At 39.3% G+C, this 19,627-nt stretch overlaps 1 protein-coding gene across 2 annotated transcripts in view; it reads right to left on the reverse strand.

Annotated features, from left to right (window-relative positions):
• The window catches only part of SLC27A2 (solute carrier family 27 member 2), a 45,868-nt gene extending 26,677 nt beyond the window's left edge, over positions 1-19,191 (reverse strand). Inside the window, exons 1-4 of one of the 2 annotated variants that reach the window (XM_039889075.1) lie at positions 18,482-19,189; positions 8,528-8,737; positions 5,616-5,774; positions 3,161-3,285 (exon numbers count right to left, since the gene is read on the reverse strand). In XM_039889075.1, the coding sequence (XP_039745009.1) occupies positions 3,161-3,285; positions 5,616-5,774; positions 8,528-8,737; positions 18,482-18,959 (972 nt within the window). In that variant the 5' untranslated portion in view covers positions 18,960-19,189. Of the gene's footprint in view, positions 1-3,160; positions 3,286-5,615; positions 5,775-8,527; positions 8,738-18,481 lie in introns of both variants that reach the window. The other variant, XM_039889076.1, reaches the window with a different exon arrangement.
• Positions 19,192-19,627: the final 436 nt, after the last annotated feature.

The raw sequence follows: 19,627 nt of genomic DNA on the forward strand, positions 1-19,627 counted from the left end.
TATTTTTTGTTGTTAAGTTTCAGGAGTTCTCTATATATTCTGGATATTAATCTCTTATCAGATGAATGATTTACAAATATTTTCTTCTATTCTGTAGATTGACTTTTACTCTGTTGATAGTGTCTTTTGAGAAATGGAATTTTTAAATTTTTGTGAAGTTCACTTTGTCTAATTTTTTTTGTTGTTGCCTATGCCTTTGGTGTCATAGTCAAGAAATCATTGCCAAATCTAAAGTCATAAAGTTTTGTCCTGTATTTTCTTCTAAAAATTATTGTTTCAGGTCTTAAATTTAGTTCTTTGATCCATTTTGAGTTAATTTCTGCACATAGTGTTAGGTAAGGGTCCAGCTTTGTTCTTTTGCATGTGGATATTCTGTTCTCCCAGCACCATTTGTTGAAAAGACTGTCTTTTCCCATTGAATGGTCTTGGCACTTTTGTCAAAAATCATTTAACCATATATATGTGGGTTTATTTCTGGACTCTATATTCTGTTCCATTAGTCTATATATCTGTCTTTATGTTAGAACCATACTGTTTTGATTACTTAAGCTTTGTAGTAAGTTTTGAAGTCAGGAAGTGTAAGTTTTCTAGTTTTGTTTTTCTTTTTCAATATTGTTTTGGCTGTTTGGGGTCCCTTTAGAATCCACATGAATTTTAGGATGGGATTTTTTTTTTTATTTCTGCAAAAACACATTACTGTAATTTTGATAGGGATTGAACTGAATTTGTATATTGCTTTGGATAGTATTGACATTTTAACAATATAAAATCTTTCAATACATGAATACGAGATGTGCTTTCATTTATTTTTATCTTATTTCATTTCTTTCAACAATGTTTTGTAGTTTTCATTATGTAAGTCTTTCACCTCCTTGGTTAAATTAATTCTTAAGTATTTTATTCTTTTCAATGCTATTGTAAATGAAATTGTTTTTGCAATTTTCTGTTCAGGTTGTTCCATTGCAACTGATTTTTGTGTGTTGACTTTGTATCCTGCTACTTTGCTAAATTCATTTATTCCATCAGATTTTTTGTCTTTAGGGTTTTCTACATGTAAAATCATATCATTTAAAAAATCTTTAATTGAAGGTTTTTGTGGTAACTTTGATTATTTCTTACAATTCATGTAAGTATTTTCTAGACAAACCCAAACTCAGGGCTAGGGTGAAGCAAGGGCAAATAGGAACTCCAAATCTACTTCTAGATTAGAGGTTATCCATGAATTATACACCAAAACATAACATATTGTGAAGATATAAAACCCTAAACTGTCTTTGTTATCCAACATCTGAGACAACCTTAAGAGAAAGGGTAGAGGTGGGAGTGTGTATGTGTGTGAATGTGTGTGAGCCTGAAAGAGCTACACACAAACATGTTTCTTTTCCTCAAGTCCAAAGGCAAATCTCATTAGAACTGATAGAAATAATATGCCCTCCCTCAAGAGACTTCTAACAAGCAAGGATGTGCCTTTAAGGCAGAGAAGAAAAGCCAAACAGAAGGCCCCCAAATGGATTTCTAGGGTTTAAAAGAGAGTCATGCAATCTTGAGGACCAGATGGAATACTGTGAAAAAAATGCTATAATGATGTCAACAGAATCGCTATGGAAAAGGTTCTAACCCAGCTCACAGCTAATTATGACCCTCATAAATCCTATGAATCTGCCCCCCAAATCAGAATAATACATGCTCAGCCCAAACATTTTGGGGGGCTATGTTACCTCCTTCAACTTAATTATAAATCTTTCAGTGGCAAGAATTTAGAGGTTCATTCAGCAAAATTTGTTGATGACTAGGATGTGCCAGGTACAGATCTTGGTGCAGGGGATCTGCAGCCAACAAAGCCACAGGTGCATGGAGCTTTGATTTAATTGGGGGAGACAGACAACAGTCATATAAACCTGTACTATGTCAAGACTGTGAAGAGCAGTAACCCAGGAGATGAAGGGTAAGAGGCAGGGTGATACATGTTAGTTAGCAAGAGGGGCCTCTTTGATGAGGTGACAGTGGGCAGAGACAAACCGGAGAACTTGGGAAAGACCATTTTATATTTCTTCCTATATCACACAGCAGCTGTTAGTTAAGTTGAACATAGGTGTTTATAAATATTAATTCATCAACTTGGTGATCCTTTGAGTTCGTTTTCTTATGATGAGTGAAAAGATTAAAGGAAGTAGAATCTGGTGAATTTATTGCACTATTTAGTCTAGTGTTTCTCAACTGGGGTTGACTTTGCCTACAGGGTACATCTGGCAGTGTTTGAGAATATTTTGATTATCACGACCAGTGGTGGGGTGAGGGTACTACTGGCATGTCCTGGGTAGAGGCCAAAGATGCTACTAATCATCCTATAGTGCTGTACAGTCCATACAGCAAAGAATGAATGGGCCCAAAATGTCAGCAGCGACACTGTTGAAAACCTTTGATCTGGTCCCCAGGCTGGCTGCCATACCTCTGATGAGAGCTGAAGAACCCTGGCAGAAATTGCTCCTCACACAGCTCCATCAAAGCATTAGATATCTGCAAACGGGGTGGATTCAAGGCCCTTGATATGACCTTGGGGAATCTGTTCTAAGCTTGGTGACAGACTTAGTCAGATGGCTTCAAAGCCACATGGAAATTTACTCATTAAGTAACATTAAATAGGTTTCCTGAATGCCTTTGGTATAAGAGAGGGCCAGGAGATAAGATGTGGCCCCTGCCATGAAAAATTTTACAATCTAGGGAGGATGGGAGACATGAAGACAAACACTTGCAATGTGACAAGGACTACAATGGGATAGAAATCAAATGATGTAGCGTAGGGAGTAATGACTTTTGTTGAAGTGACCCAAATAGGTTTAATATATAAGGTATCATTTGAGCTGAGCTTTAAAAGCGAGTAGGCTTTAAAGAGGTAAGAGGAAAGCAGAGGATATGCTAGGTAGAGACTAAGATGTGAAAACAGGTACAAAGGTAGGGAATAATGATATTAATAGCAATTGCCATCTAGAAAATCCCTTCTATATAATAGGGTGGTACCAAGCACTATATTGTGACAAATGGTTGTAGTCTAAAATGAAAACTGATGTATACAAATAAGCTGAAGCCTAGCATGGCCCAGAGTGACTTGAATTCCAATCTTATCCATTTCAAAAATATAATGAGACATGGAGAGAGTTACCTGGGGTGAGTTGCATAAATACCGAAGCAGTTCACCGATATACTGAACAACGGTGACGTTGTATTTTCTGCAGTCATTCCAAAACTGGCTGGCTGAAAATTTGTTCCGCAAAACAATAGTAGCTCCTATCAAGAAGGCATAGAAAGTGTTAGTAAAAAAGTATTACAAAAAACAAAAATCTCCCCAATTATAATTGCTACTTTTTTTTAGAGGAGGGAAAATTTATTAGAAAAGGGGTAACATTCTACAGAGTGTGGTCTCCTCTCAGAGGCAGAGCATGAGAGGAGATTGCCACTTTTGAAAGGTAGAAATTTAAATATTCACAAACAAGTACTGAGTACCAATAATATTCAATGCAAAAAAACTCCCAAATAAGACCTGGTTTTGTTCGTATAAGAGCTTCCAATCTAGTGGGGGAAAAGACACATAAAAGTGTCTTCCTAAAAAAAGTCAATGTGCAATAAATAAGAGGTTCAAATGAGGCTCTTAGGGGATGTGAATATATCTGTGTGTAGATTAATTCTGCTTGGGTGCAAAGGCTGAGAATAAAGGCATATTTTGGAAGAAGTAGGATTTGAATTAGCTCTTGAGAAATGAATATGGAGAAAGATGAGAGAATTCCAGGCAGAAGAAAAAGCATGAACATAAACACAGGACAGTCAAGAAAGTGTTGGAGGATGGTCAGGGCTCAGTTAGTCTATGACTGGGTGGTCAAGGGTGGGTAGCTCATAGGAAATGACCCTGGAAAAGCAGCTAGGAGTGCAATCATGGAGAGCTTGGAAGTGCCAGGTAGAGGAATCAGACTTGATTTTGTAGGCAAAAAGAGCTAGGTTCTTGAGCAAGGAAGAGAATTCTTTGATAGGGGAAGTAGACAGAATAGTGGTTCCCAAAGATGTCCATATCCTAATCCCTAGAAGCTGTGAATATGCTACCTGACATGGTAAAAGGGTCTGTGAAGATGTGATTAAGTTAAGAATTCTGAGAAGATTATCCTGGATTATTTGGGTAAACCCAATGTAATCACAAGGGTTCTTATAAGAGGAAAGCAAGAAAGTCAAGGGCAAAAGGGATGATGGAAACAAAACGTTAGGGAGATATGCTTTGAAAATGGAAGAAGGGGCCATGAGCCAAGGAAAGCAGGCAGCCTCTAGAAACTAGTAAAGGCAAGGAAATAGATTCTTCTCTAGAATTTTCAGAAGGAATGCGGCCCTGCTGACATCTTGATTTTTAGGACTTCTGACTTTCAAAGCAGTAAGAGAATACATCTGTGTTCTTTTAAACCACTAAGTTTGGGGTAATTTGTTATAGTAGCAAGAGGAGATTAACACAATGGGTAAAAATAATATATCTATCACATTCAACCTAACTAGAAATGTAGTAAAGTAAAATAAAAAAAACTCACAAAAATTTTTTCATGTTATCAGTTTATTTTTACTTCTAACTATATAAAAGTCCAATGTTTTAAAAGAGGAGGAAATTATTTAAATACCATTTTTTTCTTTAGCATGTATTTTTGCTGCTTAAGCAAATGTATAAGCCATTGGTTTGTCCCTTTGGGAGCCTCAGAGTAACCCAGTTCCTGAAGGGCCCAGCAATATGATCAGGGCCAGTCATTTCTTGCTGATTTGGAGGCTGATGCTAGACTAAGTCTTTTACAGCTCATCAATATGCTGATGAAGGAAAGAACTAGAGGCTTGGGCAATCATATATGCACATGAATATATGAATATATGTGTATGTATATGTGTATATATGTATATGTATAATGTGTATATATATATATATATATATATATATATATATATATATATATATATGTAAACGATTATTTATAATGAAATGCCACGTGGGAGAAAAATGTTTTTTAGCTTAGAGCATTAGAGATGGCTTCCTGGAAGAGGTGGATGTTGGACTGAGCCTTAACATGGGCATCAATCCTACTGAAAGAAGGGATGATGGCAATTCTATTTGGAATGGTAAAGTTTGAGAAGGAAAGAGAGGACATGACAAGCTAGGCATTCTGACCAGAGGTGAGAAGCCATGGGAGTAGGGAAGAATGAAGTAGAATGGAGACAACTGAAAGTGTAGTTTAAATCAGATGCTGATGGTGATCAACATGCAGATTTCTGAAGATAGAAATGATGTAGGAGAATTATTTATGGAATATAAGAATGAAGCGTTTCAAACTGGATAAAGATCTCAAGTATTTTTTAAAAGTTTCCTCCTTGATATACTGAACAATTATAGCATTGTACTGCTAGCCAAGCAGGCATGAGGAAATAGAAATTATTTTAGATACCTGCTTATGATGTGAGAGCCAAAGATCCTTGTTATTAACATAAAATTAAACACCTTCCAAGCACACGGGAAAGTAGCCAAATTTTGTAAGACTTTTCTGATGAGCAGATGTGAATGTGTACTGACTTCCAATGCCTTGTTGAGAGAAAAAGCTTACCAGCCACAATACACCCATGTAGGCCAATCAGGAATGCAGCACTGTGGTACAAGGGTAGAGTGATATATATGACATCATCTTCCTTAATCCCACCTATAGTAGCTAAGCCGGTTGCATACCATATGCGACGATGATTGATTATTGAGGCTTTCGGGAGACCTTTGCAAAGATATGAAAGAAAGCATAAGTGAGCCAAGATTGGTCATTCACAGACATGTGGTCTAGGAGAGAGATCTGGCTTAGGAAGATTCAACATCAGGTGATTGGAGAATTGCATAGGGGAGGATCATGATCATTTAGACCAGGAGTCAGCAAATTTTTCTGTAAAGGACCAGATGGTGTTTTAGGTTTTGCAGGGTCATACAGTCTCCGTTGCAACCATTTGACTCTGCTACCAGATAGCAGCCAAACACATAAAGGAACGAATGGGGCTGTGTTCTGATAAAATCTTTACAAAGACAGGTGGCGTGCTGTATTTGGCCCACAGGCTGGAGTTTGCTAAGCCCTGCGTCAGATGGTTATTACAGTAGTAATTTTAAGAGAAAGGAACGAATGTCTACTGAATTTCTGCTCTGTGCCTATCACCTGTAAGTGATTCTCAAAATTTCATTTAACTCTCATAATTAATGAGATAAGTAGAATAATATTCTCATTCCCCTGACTTAACAACGTATCTTGGAGATCTGTCCACATTGTACATAGAAATTTCCCTTATTTATTCATTCATTTATTCTCTTTCTCTCAGTTGCATCAAGTCCTTTATATCTGTATATTATAATTTATTTACAGTATCTTGCTATTTTAAATGATGCTGCAGTAAATAACCTGGCCCACATGGTAGTTCACACAGTGAGTGATACCATATCTGTAGGATAAGTTTGCTGAAGTGAGATGGTGGGGTCAAAAGATATGTCTTTGTAATTTTGATAGATACTGACATATTGCCAGTTATAAGGGTTGTCCCATTCATTTTCCCATGAGAAATATATAAATGTACCTGCTTCCTTATAGTCTTGACAAAGTATGCTCTCAAATGTTAGAATTTTTGCCAATCTGAGAGGTGAATATTGGTATCTCAGTGTAGTTTTAGCACACTAGACTGAATACATTTGTATTTTCTTAACTATAATTTACATAAGTTTTTTGTAAGACTTTATTGAAAGGGTATTGCTTATATTGTTTCCCATGGGAGGTCAATTTAGTTGGAGAAGGCATGAAGTTATTATTAAGGACCTCAGGCTAGAGTTTAAGACGAGTGAGTAAACTGGCTTTGAGAAGAGAAATGCAGTTCTCTATACACTCAGACCCTTCAATAGTTGACGGTACCGTAGCCAGGTATTGCCTAAAGAAGAGCAATTTGTTATAAGGCAAAGCAGTGTGGCTAGTAAATTACCATCATTGTAAACACAATTCAAAATTCATTTTCTCTGACAGTGGGCCAGTGGCATTGTGTTAATGTTGATGCCCCATTCTATACTAATATTAAGAAATAGAAGAAAGCATCAATAAACCAATTGTATTTGCCATGGAAAAGTCTCTTCCAGATAGTAAAAGCTCTGAATTATATTTTAAAAAGACATACATGTCCTTTGCTGCTTTGAAGTACTTTCAGAAACTTTCCCAATTTAAGATTTTGTATTAATGAAGAAATAAGAATTTTTGGTAACTGTTATATAATTTTGTGCTAATGACTGACTGCCTCTGAGGAACAGGGAAAATATTTTCTTCTCCAATTGCTTAAATGAGTTCTTTGGATTAATGTTTACAAGAGTAACTTAGCTAAATTTTATTTAGGTATAAGGAGAAAAGTAAAATAAACACCAACCCAATTATCTTCCAAGTAAATATAGATTCTGAATTATGGAATGAAATTAAGGAGTGTTTTTTCTTTTTATTTCCTAAAGCGGGCTTTATATTTGCATGCCCAAACCTGCACTGTAAAGATGTTCTATACCTATCTATTTAGCATTAAGACTAGAACTCCCTGTCACTAACCAAGGGCTTGTTTTATCTTAATTACTTTCCAAATCAAAGTTTACAATTGAATTTTACCATTCTATTAAGAAATTAGGACAAAAGTCCATATTAAGTTGGTATCTGTACATAGTGGAAGTATTTGGTTAACTACATCTCTTGCCATTTCGTTGGCAAGGCAGTATATAACTTTTGGGAATAAGAATAGTACCCATCTTAGGAGTGGTGGGTAAGTGGAGAAGTAAATGAACAAATGCCATAAAGCTTTTAGGAGAGTGCCTGGTACATCCTACCTTTAATATTTATTGACTGTTCCATGAGGCAGTATGTCAACAATGCCGTTAATTAGCAGTGTTTTTCTTAGCGGCTCATAAAAATAATGGTGCATCTTATAGTTAAAGGCATTCTAGTTTGATGAAATACAGTATTTTAGGCCCTGAGCTAAGAGCCATGCTACAATCACAGTAGCAAGCAGCTCTAAGTCAGTCTTGCGTGGGAAGATAGTAGTCAAAACATATAAATATAACCCTTTATTGTCCTACAGTCTTCTGTGGTGTTCCATTTATTACTGGTTATATATTACATATGGACTCTGAATATAACAAAATCAAAATAGAATAATCATTAAAAAATTCCAAAAACCTATTCAGTGCCAAATTTTATCTACTATCATCATAACAATTTTTGTAATTTCTGGTTACCTTCTTTGTTTCTTCTACATTCCAACTAGGGGTAAATATGCATAGCTTGGAGAAATGCAAATGGGACATCTGCTACAAAATAAGATCAGTTCCCACAGTCAAGGAACTAGATCCCCTGAAGTATTAGTTATCTGATAAGTTTTGTCAAAGAAAGAGACCGTTTCAAAACCTAACCCAACATTTAACTTGTTCTTCAGGATAGCTCCATTTCCTTCAGAATCATCTCTTTACTTTTACCTGTGGTTCCAGAAGTATAAATGTATAAAGCAGGAGTGAAAAAAGTGACGTCCGATCTCCACGACTCTGGGATAGGTCCAGTCGACTCTTCATCCACTTTTTCTAGAAAAGAGTCGACCCCATCTGTGTTGGAAGTTCTGCTCACATAATAGACAGACACATCATCTTTTTTCAGGCTTGGCAGCACCTCTTGAATAGCTGCTTGTAGTTCTTAATTTAATAATAAAAAAATCCAAATGAATCAAGTTAGTCCATTAAAGTTCTATTAGCACACTAAGCTTCATGGTAATTTTGTTTTCAGCATAATTTTTGTTAAAGTGTGTAGATGTGACAAGTGACAAGTGATACTTATGTGTTTTTAAACATGGAATTCGCCACATTTGAAAATATCACAAGATTCCAATATCTGAGGGAAGAGTGGATTTTAATGGTTTCATAAGCAGCAGATGGTTAGTTGAGATCTGTACAAACAAATGAACATATGGGTAAAAACCAAGATATGTAAGTGCATAGTTATAACCACATCTGGTATATGTCTCAAAAATTCCAGAAATGAATTGAGTTATTCTCAGTATATGCCCCACAGGACCAGATGAAAAAAAAGTAAAATTTTAAGGAAGGAGAAGAGAAATGAAAGTAAGGGAGTCAGGCTAACTAACAAAGATGATGGAAACTGAGTTTCATATCACTTTTTTTTTTTTTAAAACATATCAGTAACAAGTATTTCCACTAGGAAGCTTCAGCTGATCTGAGAAATAAGCCCTAAATTTCATAAGCACATTCTTTGGTCTGAGAAAAAAATGATTAGCATGTTTTTCAAACTGTGGGTCACAAAACTGTAGTAGATTATTAAAATCATTTTAAATGACCAGTATTTTTAAAAACTACAATAAAATGAAATAGAAATTTTTAGAGCATGTCACACATAGTGAGATAGATATATATATTTTTAAAGTTTTTGCTTCAGTTATGTGGGTGTGTGGGCACTGGGTCACACACAAATGTATTTTTTATTGTAGGTCAAGGTAAAAAAATTTTAAAGGCACTGATTTAATATGCAAACCACATTTCATGTTTGCTACTTGGATTTCCGTGCCCTTAAATCATAAGATGAGATGAACTTTAAGCTTACTTGTCTTGAACTGTGATAACTGAAGTGAATATACTTATTCTAAATAGGAAGGTGACTCAATATCCCAGGGAATTACCTTGGGGAGATTAGACCTAAGTCATCTTATATGCTTTGTTTTTCAGATGTTTGTGTATAATATCTCCATCAAGACAACAAATATCATCTGGATGGATATATTAAAATTTTTAAAAAACATTTTAATCAAAGGAGCTATGCACCTGGTAGAAATATAACAAGTAGTTCAAAAGGATTTATAGTGCAAATCAACAGGCCCTCACCCCATCCCTCCTCAAAACTAAACCTACTGCCTAGGCACAATTACTTTCAAATTTTTAAAGCTGTTTCTGTTGGCAATCACCTCTTCATCACTAAATACTGTACTTTTCCTTCTACCTCTTGACCTATTAATTTTTACCCCACCCTCATTTACCTATGCCCACTCACAACAGTTATTACGTTCACTTGATATTGTCAGGATTAATGGCATTCACATCTATTCTGAGATCATAATTCTGTCTTCCTAGCTTTGTCTATAGGTTGGCTCTAGAAGCTGAAAACCAATAATCAGGATTGAGATTATGACTATGTAAATATTCACTGCAGAACCAAGTAACACAGTATAATCATCTTTCCTTTCTTGAACAGTTTTCTCCTGGAATTTCTAATGGCTATGGCTATCATTTTTTTTTTTCTTTTCATTTTTTAAAATATTTTTAAATTTTTCAATTACAGGTGGCATACCATATTATTTTATTTTAGATGGCTATCGTTCTTTAATGCAGGGGTTCATAACTCCCTGGCACCGGTCCATGGCCTGTTAGGAACAGGGCCTCACAGCAGAAGGTGAGCAGCAAGCCAGGGAAGCTTCATCTGTATTTGCAGCCGCTCCCCAGAACTAGCATCACCGCCTCAGCTCCATCTCAGAATATCAGGCATTAGATTCTCATAAGAGCACTGGTGCCTGGTGCCAAAAAGGTTGGGGACCACTGCTTTAATGTACTGTTTGCTCAGTTCTGAGCTCGTTCATGGCCTACCCTGCTGACTCTTCTGATTTCTCCTACCTCTCATACCCTTTCCTCTAACCACATTGACCTATGTGAACGGAATGTACCCATACTCTCACATTTCATTATTTCTGTCTAGGAGGTTTCATCTGCTTGGAATGCCCTCCCACTCCCTGGTCACCTGGCAAACTTCTGATCAACATTCAAGGCTACTTGGTGACACTTCTCTCTGTTGCCTCGCCACAGAGCCAAGTTAGGTGCATCCACAGGAGCCTGCATATACTTCTATCGGGGTACCTAGTACTTAGTGTGACATGCTTCAACTCTTCTTCTCTTGTATTAGACCATGGAAACTTTGAGATTAAGAGATTATAACAATGTTCTTGGCACCCTCCCCGCATGCAACACTAGATAAGTAAATATTTATAATTGAAAGACTGCACAATGTACAAAGTATATTAGTCAGTGCAGAAGAGACAGAATAAGCTAAAGCTGTTGATTTTAAAGTAAGCAGATCTTGCAAAACTATGAGTTGCTAGACTTCTAATAAAATGCAAAATGAAATGATTTCTGTGATACAGGTATGCCTTGGGCCCATGGAAATAAATTAAAAACTACTATTGATAGTTAGAGAATTAAGAAATCTCCCTCCTTCCCTTCCTCCCTCCCTTCTGCATGAGACTGAGACTATATATATAGTCAAACATTGTGTTCATAAATTGCTTGGATTGGTTCTTACTCCTTCTCTCCCTTTCTCCCAACATTCATTTGACATCTGTTTAAAGAGTGCTCCCTATGTGCCAGGCATGGTTTTAAGCACTAGATACGCAATGAGCAAACCAGCTATTGCCCCTGTTTTCACAGAGCCGGAGTCTAATAGGGGTGGGGGGAGGGAAACAGACAAAGAAATAATCTATTAAAATAAGGTGTCATAGGTATCACAATAGGGGAAGGAGACTGTTTTGGAAGCACACAGAGGGGCACAAAGACAACGCAGAGGAAGTGTTATCTAAACTGAGCCCTAGAAGATGAGCAGGAGTTGGCAAGATGAAGGTCCACTGAAACTGACTAAGCCTGTTTCTAGCAGAGGAAATGGCTTATGCAAAGGCCCAGAGGCAATCTGCATGGTGTCATAACTAAAAGATGCTGACACTGACTGGAGTGTAGAATGGGAAGGGAAGAAGATTGGGAGAAGAGACTGAGATGTAAGTAGGGATTAGGTCCCTGCTTTAAGGCAGGTAAATGGGTTGAAGGGGCAAGACCAGCGGTAGGGAGACCATTTGGTAGGTCTAGCTTCTTTGCATTAAGGTAGCAGTGGAGGCTGAAGAGAAGTAGATGTACTTAAGGGATGTCTGAGAGGTAGAATAGACAGGATTTGGTAACAGTCTTTTATTTGTTTCTCGTTTTAGTTTTTTGTTTTTATTTTTGGTAACAGTTTTGATGAGAGAAAAATTATATGTCAAAAAGGACTTTAATTTTTTCTGTAACTTCTTAAAAAGGAAAATGTATTGAGACATTAGATATCTAAAATTAATAACAGTAATAATAAAAGTAAAAAAACAATTAAGCAGGTGTCATTCTTGATCACAGTTCAACCAGTTTAATGGCATGCATCTTCTACTTCATTCATGTTCCTACCTGGCCCTCTGTAGTCATTTAGTTTGTGATCTCTGACATCATCTCATCAGAAGGGAAGGTCATGGCTCCTGCCCAACACATTTTCTCTACCCATCCTCTGGGCTGTTGGTGTAGAATTTGCATTTGGGCATTGATGTGAGGTTCTAGCGGCTTGCCAACCACATCAGGATGCACCTGATATAGCCTATGGTAGCAGCCTCAAATTAAACATGCTGATATAAAAACTGAAAAATTTGAAAGGAAATTCTGGATGTGATCATCACTTATTAACTGTGTATTTGATATTGTCTTTTCTTAAGTCTTTTAGAAATATGATTGGACCTCCATGTTTTCTCCTTCATACATTAATTTTGTTGTGATTCTTATTGTAAAGTCTGCTTACTTAAGATAAAAGTGGCAATCAACCAGGACAAATAAGCTCAAATAATTCTACTTGTTGAAAGTTGCATTCCCTGGGGGCTCTGAGATGCTAAGATTTGTGTGAAGGCGTGCTTTCGAGCATGACACCTGTGAGGTTGCTGGGGCAATAGATTGGATTGAGAGAAAATTCAAACTGTGATGCAGTCACACAGTGGCCTCCCTCAACTGATCCTCTGATTCTATGGGGACTCTGGGCCTGGGATAGCCCTTTGTGGTTGTCCCAAATTAAGGGAAGTGGGCTCTACTTTCATGCCTGCCCATTGGATGCAGGTGGGAAATGGTAATGCTTGACCTTGGGCAAAGTGGCCCTCTTCTATCAAGGGCAAGTCCTGGAAAGGGTCTCAGCTGACAGTCGACAGTGGCTAATGCTTCCAATGGCTGAGGAATGAGCCCCTCAGTATTCGCTACACCTTTCATTCTTACTGATAACAAAGATTTGAAATTTTTACTTGTATGGAACAGTTTGTATAATAGCTTTGTATACATCGCTTTACATAATTTTAACAAGCCCGTGTTATAGGTACCAGTAACCCTGTTTCTACAATAACATTATTTTTTATTTCTTTCTGTTAAAGTTCTTGCGGATGTGTGCTCATGTTTTCTAAACAGGAATCAAGGGTAATTCCTTTTCATGAGGTTATCAGGTCATACCAGGCCTTACCTAATTGTTATCACTTGATATCCATAAGCAACCATGTCACTTGTCGACCAACTACCTACTTTCTTATTTCTCAGAGGCTGTGGGGGACAACCTTTTTAAATATTGGCCACTTAACTCATCATGCAGAATAATCTGAACTCTTTCCTGCTCCAGATTCAATAATATTAACAGCTGATTTATTAGAGTTTATTTTTTAACCTCTTCATTCCCTTCTTGTTTCCAAAGAAAATGAACTATTGAATGTTCCCAAATATGCTAGTGAAGTTCTAGTTTGTTTCTGAATGGAGATGTATAACCACCCCTCTTGCAAACTTTAGTTATAAACAGGCCAAGAAGAAAAATATAGTAGAATATCTTTAAGCTACCTCTCCATTCAGACCTTGGGCTACCTGGCTGGGAACTTAGCCCATTAATACACTACTCATTTAATGTCTGTCCCCTACCATCCTACACACAGACCCTCCCTGCTATGGTCCCAGCCATCTGGTACTCATCATCAGTTCTATCTCTGGCAATGAGACCCAGCAAGGGTACCTCTCTCCTATAGCCCACTGTCAGAGGTAAACAAGTCTGGGGTAGGGTGAGGCCGGGCCTCAGGGACACTGGGTCTAAATGGATTTTCTCAAATCAGAATAAAGCTGATTTTTTTTGTTGTTGTTGTTATTTTTTATGCCCTTATGCTCAGCCCAGTAGTCCCTAAGTTCTAGAGTAGCAAGCCTGTTACAACCAACCAGAATGGTGGAACTCATTAATACAACATACATTTATTGACTACTATTTGCTACATATTACTAGGGCATTATTCAAAGACAAGTGAGAGAATTTTAAACCTTGGAGACAAAGGACATTGAAGCAACTCACCTAAGTTATTCCTTGGGCAGCCCAGAGAGATCAGAGGAGTGGAGATGAGATTATCTCTGTTCCCTGATCCTCGACTAACATTTGAACTGGGAAATTATCTCCTTCCATGGAAGTGAGGCTGCTACCGTTGGCCATTCCTTGGATTCTCTGAGTCCCTATTTTTCTTAACAGTGGAGTCTCCTCAGTACCAGCTTCAAAAATTACTATTACTTAAGTCCAGCCTGCTGTTGACCTTACACAGTAAAACTCTTTAATGAAGAATCTCACTGTGAGGCGCTGACGAAAACTGCCTTTGGGCTCCTCTTGCCTGGAATGCTTCCTCTCCAACTGCACTTGCCCAAGTGCCCCCGAAAAGCCTTCTCCCTCTGCTCTTTCTTCGCCATAGCACTTTGTAGTTTCCCCAGCATACTTATCACATTCTCCTGGGTGTCACAGTCATTTGTGTATGTGGCTTAGTTCTTTCAATGGACTGTAAGATCCTTGAACTAATTCATCTTCTTAACTCCCTATCCCACCATGGCAACCAGCTTGTACCTTGTGGGGACTCTCTAAATGATTTGATTTGAAATTAAATTGTTGTTCCATCTGCTTTCCTCAATCTAACCTCAAAAGTCTTTGTGACAAGACTTCTCCTTGATCCCGACACTAGTTTTATAATGAAATTCTCTTGTTTCAGAACTTTTAATAATGCAATACTTTTGAAAATTATTTGGAAGCATTGCTTTATCACATTGCTTTAAGGAGGCCCAATTTTGTTTCCTCTAACCTTGCAAAACCAGGTCAAAGGTAATCTGGAACATTTTATAACCTCTCTGGATCTCAGTCTTGCAATAGAAAGCATCTTTAACTGTTACTAAAGCCTCGTACAAGAGTAGTGCCTCACCACGGAAGCCTTGCATGGCTAAGATGAGTCAGGTAGTATACACCTTGACAGTGATCTTGACAGTAGAAGAGCTAGGTTAGTGATGATCTTAATGTTAGCATAAATGGAAACAAAGCAAATTTACTATTTTGGGGGCTTCTATGGATGTGTTTACAAAATATCCTATGTTGTATGAAACTAAACATGCTTTCCTGTCTTCTTCATAGTCTATGTTTGGGAAGTTGCTTGAAAACTATCAGACCAACAAGTTGGTTTCTATCAACAAAACTAATATGGGTTCAAATAAGTGAAGGCAATTTTCCCATGTGATTATTTATACCGTACCTGGTCACAGAGAAGGATCCTGAAATGTACCAGAGAGAAGATCATATTCTCCGAGAGACAGGTGTTTCTGTTAGGTTCAGGGGGGTGTTTGTGAATCTTTGACTTTTGGTAAGTATAGCAAATTCTGAAGAAATAATTGGGAACTGAAATTCCCGATAGCAAATTGAGCCCTGTTAAATTTTACAGGTCCCCTAAATTTATGACAAATGGCCTAGTCCTCATGATTAATACCGCTGTCCTGGTCCTTTACACACACTCCAGAATTTGACACAGTTGGAACTCAAGTGTTCTTATTAGCTCCCCAGCCCTGAGTCTGACATTCAAAGCCCACAATCAAACCCTATAAAATTGTCACCACTCCAATAGTTCTAAAACTCCTCACCTTTATGTACCATGTTCAGATGGTCTAATAGAATAAAAAGTACCCTGGAAGTAAGAAAAAAATCTGGGTTCTGTCCTCAGCTCTCTGTTGATAATTGACCATGTGACCTTAGGCAAGTGATATTAACCGTTCTGGATCTTTGCTTATTCAGCTATAAAACAAGTGGAAACTAGACTGATTGTTTCTCAAAGTCTAGTCCTCAGACCATTTGCTTCAAAATCATTAGGGGGTGGGGTGGGTCTTGTTATACAAATATACATCCTTGTTATACAAATATATAGTCCCACTGAAACAATGTTTTTTGAGAATGGAGTTAAAGAATCAGTTTTTTCAAAATAAGCTTCCTACATGATTTGTATACTCATTAAAGTTTATTTTCTAAAGTTTTCATTGAAGTATAACACACTCCTCAAAGTTGGAGGATAATAGGATTAGGATATCTCTAAGATTCCTTCCAAATTTAAAGAATTCTAAGAATCAGTCAATTCGACGCATTTACACCTGGGCACATTTACTAAGCATGCAGCTTTGGATCCTGTGTTACCCCATTTGCAGTAACTGTTTCTATTCAGAGCGTAATTCTGCATGGTGCGCAATGGTCTCTCAGTGATTTGGAAAAAGTGAATAGTTTGAAAATGTGTGGCCTTTCTCAAAGGTCATGCCAGAGAGTGCCACAGGTCCACTGAAAAGTCTGGTTCAAATTTGATCTGAATATTGGAATTTAATTACATTCTCCAAGTACACTAACCTAAACATAATGTTAATGGCAGAGGACTGTTGCCTGGGTGGAGAAGATATCAGGTTGTATTTCTGATGTGATTACAGAACCAACTCTATTATAGTCATTTAAACCCAAACTTCTATGCCAACAAAACTCCAAGTCCTTGAACTTCCTCACAGGGGATCTGGGATACAGTCATGTGTGCTGTGTAATGACAGTTTGGTCAACGGTAAACTGCATATACGACAGTGGTATATCATACAGCCTAGGTGTTTGTGGTAGGCTATGCCATCTATGTTTGTCTAAGTACACTCTGTGATGTTCACGCCAATGACAAAATCGCTTATAGATGTATTTCTCAAGACACATTCCTGTTGTTTAGCAGTGCCTGTTTAACCATGCTGTTTAACAGTATTTCAGCCCCTCCTGAAGTGGTACAGAGGTCATTGTGCAAATAACTTCCCTCTGAATAGACTGGTAAAGTCATAGATTTAAGAGAGTCTTCCAGTTACTAAGTAGTGATGTTGTCTCTGTTTGCAGGCAATTTCTAGTTAGAAATTTTGGGGAGTTTTGTTGAAAGGATTATCCCCTTCAAACAACTTGGTGGCCTTTAAAACTGTCCCTGTTTTTAAACTTTTATGCAAAGCCTTCATATTTTGAATTATTTATTTTATGCCACATGAAACAGGTGTGTAAGTTTCCTGGCTTCTCACAAGTGATCAGACATCTCATCTTTCTGTTATACTAGGCAAATTGCTTTGCTTGCCTCAGCTTCCTCAGCTATGAAATAAAGTGGGAGAGCAGATGGATGCTTGATTCCTTCCAGATTTAATACTTTACAGCCATGTAGAGGATATAGGTTGGAATTTTAAGCCTTGGTTTCATCAACTGTATAACAGGGGTCACGGAGTAATGATATGCTATCTCTCAGGGTAATAAAAGCATCCAGCATAGGGCATGGTACAGAAAGACATTCCAGAAGGTAACGCTTCCTGACTCCCTCTTCCTCCATGTCTTTCAGCCTGCACCTGGCTAGGCCTTCTCTTATTGACAGAGAAGCAACTGCTCTTATTTAAGTGCAGAGACAAGCTTTCTGGGAAGGAAAACCCAGCAGCCCTGTGGGTACCAGGTTCTTGGTTTCCTCCTGGACTGATGCCTGATGGTCACCATTGTAGCTTGAAGTTACCATTTCATGTCTTGTTGAAATGTGGCAGGAGGTAACAACAGAGACAAAGGTCACTATTGCTATAGATGTAGTAGGGGCTCACCAGGGCACTGCAGCAGATCCCCACCATCTTCTCCTTGGGGACTAAGTAGGGTTACCTTCTCTCTGTGTTGAGAATCCAGGGAGGCTAACAGCACTTGAGGGCTGGAAGCAGCCTTGAAGACCACCTCTTTACAGAAGAGGAAACCAAGGGTCAGATAAGGGAAATGACTTTCCCATGATCACACAGCCAATCCAGCAGGAGAGGTGAGAACAGTTTTGGTGGATCTACAGTCAAGACTTTCTGCATTTTAACACATTGTCAGTCTTGGCTAAGAGGTTGGACTCTGGCTGTAAATAGCCCTGGCAACTCTCCCTCCTCTCTTCCCGCGTTCCCAGTTCTGTGAACTGGGATATAAGGCTTCATTTCTCTGGCCTCGGTGGTCTCATCTATCAAGTCCAATAGTAAATCCTACCTGTTGTGAAGATTTAAAGCGACACTGTATGTTTAGTGCTTAATAGTGCCCAGCACAGTCAGCTTCCACAACAAGTGGTTCTAATGATCATTAATGAGCATTTTGAGGAAGGGTTGCCATCCCCTCCTTCTACACCTCCAGACCCGATCCGAATCTATACCTCCAACCCCCTATGCTACGCTGTGACTGGTTCGTCTAGGCGTGGAGGAGCCTAATTAATGCCAGGGCTTAGCGGTCCCCAGGCTCACCTGGTGAGGCCAGTAGCACCTTCGCCCCGCAGCACTGGAAGCAGTGCAACAGGGACTCAGCGCGGATGTTGTAGTTGAGGCACGACATGGCGCAGCCCAGCTTGGCCAGCCCCAGCCACAGCCACACGTAGGCCGGTTCATTGCCCATGAAGATCGCCACGCATTCTCCTTGGCGCAGGCCGAGGTGGTTGCGCAGCGTTCGCGCCACTTGATTGCTGCGTTGGTCCACCTGAGCGTAGGTGTATGTCTCATCGCGGAAAAGCAGAAAAGGCTTGTGCGGGGTCTGGCGCGCTTTCTCCAGAAAGACCTGCAAGATGGTGCGCACCGGCCGCCGCTGCTCGTAGCTCTTCAGCCGCCGGATCAAGCGTACCAACCGCAGGAAGTAGCTCGTGTCCTGGAAGAAGTAGGGGCAGCAGAGATTCACCACAAGCGGCAGGAGCAGCAGACCCGCCAGGGCCGTGTAGATGGCGAGCAGCATGATGGTAGCGGGGCCCCCCGTCCCGGCGAGGGCAGAGGGCGCACTGCGGTCGTGCAGCGTGGCGGCGGGACCGGCTGCTGACTGACGGCGGGCGGGCTGCGCGGGGGGCGGACAGCCAGGCTAGCGTGACCGCGGAATGCCCGGCTGCCAGGGCTTTCGCGGGCTTCCTGGCGGGTGGAGCGGCGTGTGGCCTGCCGGAGGTTCTGGGCGCTACCTGCCGATTGAGCCCGCCCCTTCGTGGAGTGCAGCCACCAGCGCTCCTGGACCTCCCCTGAGGTCGTCTTTCAGTGACTTTGCGACTGGCCGAGTCTCGGCCACTGCTCCACTGGAATCTGAAGGTCTGGGGTCAAGTCTGGACTCTCTTGAGTTGTGACCAAAGTGCTTTACGCCTCGGAGCCACAGTTTCCTTATAAAAGTGGTGATAAGATGCGCTTAGCGGATGTTGAGAAGATTGGAGGAGATACTGCCGACGTAGGACTATTATTTATCGCTACCATTAATAGAGTGCCTTATAGAGAGATCACATTACTATCAACAAAGTGCTTTATAAATGGGAGACAGTCCTGTTGTTTCTTAGTAGCGGGTCCCAGGTGCATTGCCAAATCAGAATCCCATCTCTCCTTCCTGGTCCTGGAGGCTTTCAGCCTGGTCTCTCTTTGTTTCTCGGA

The sequence above is a fragment of the Pteropus medius genome, unplaced genomic scaffold (genome assembly GCF_902729225.1).
Source record: "Pteropus medius unplaced genomic scaffold, Ma_sr-lr_union100, whole genome shotgun sequence".
In the NCBI taxonomy this organism is placed as follows: domain Eukaryota; kingdom Metazoa; phylum Chordata; class Mammalia; order Chiroptera; family Pteropodidae; genus Pteropus; species Pteropus medius.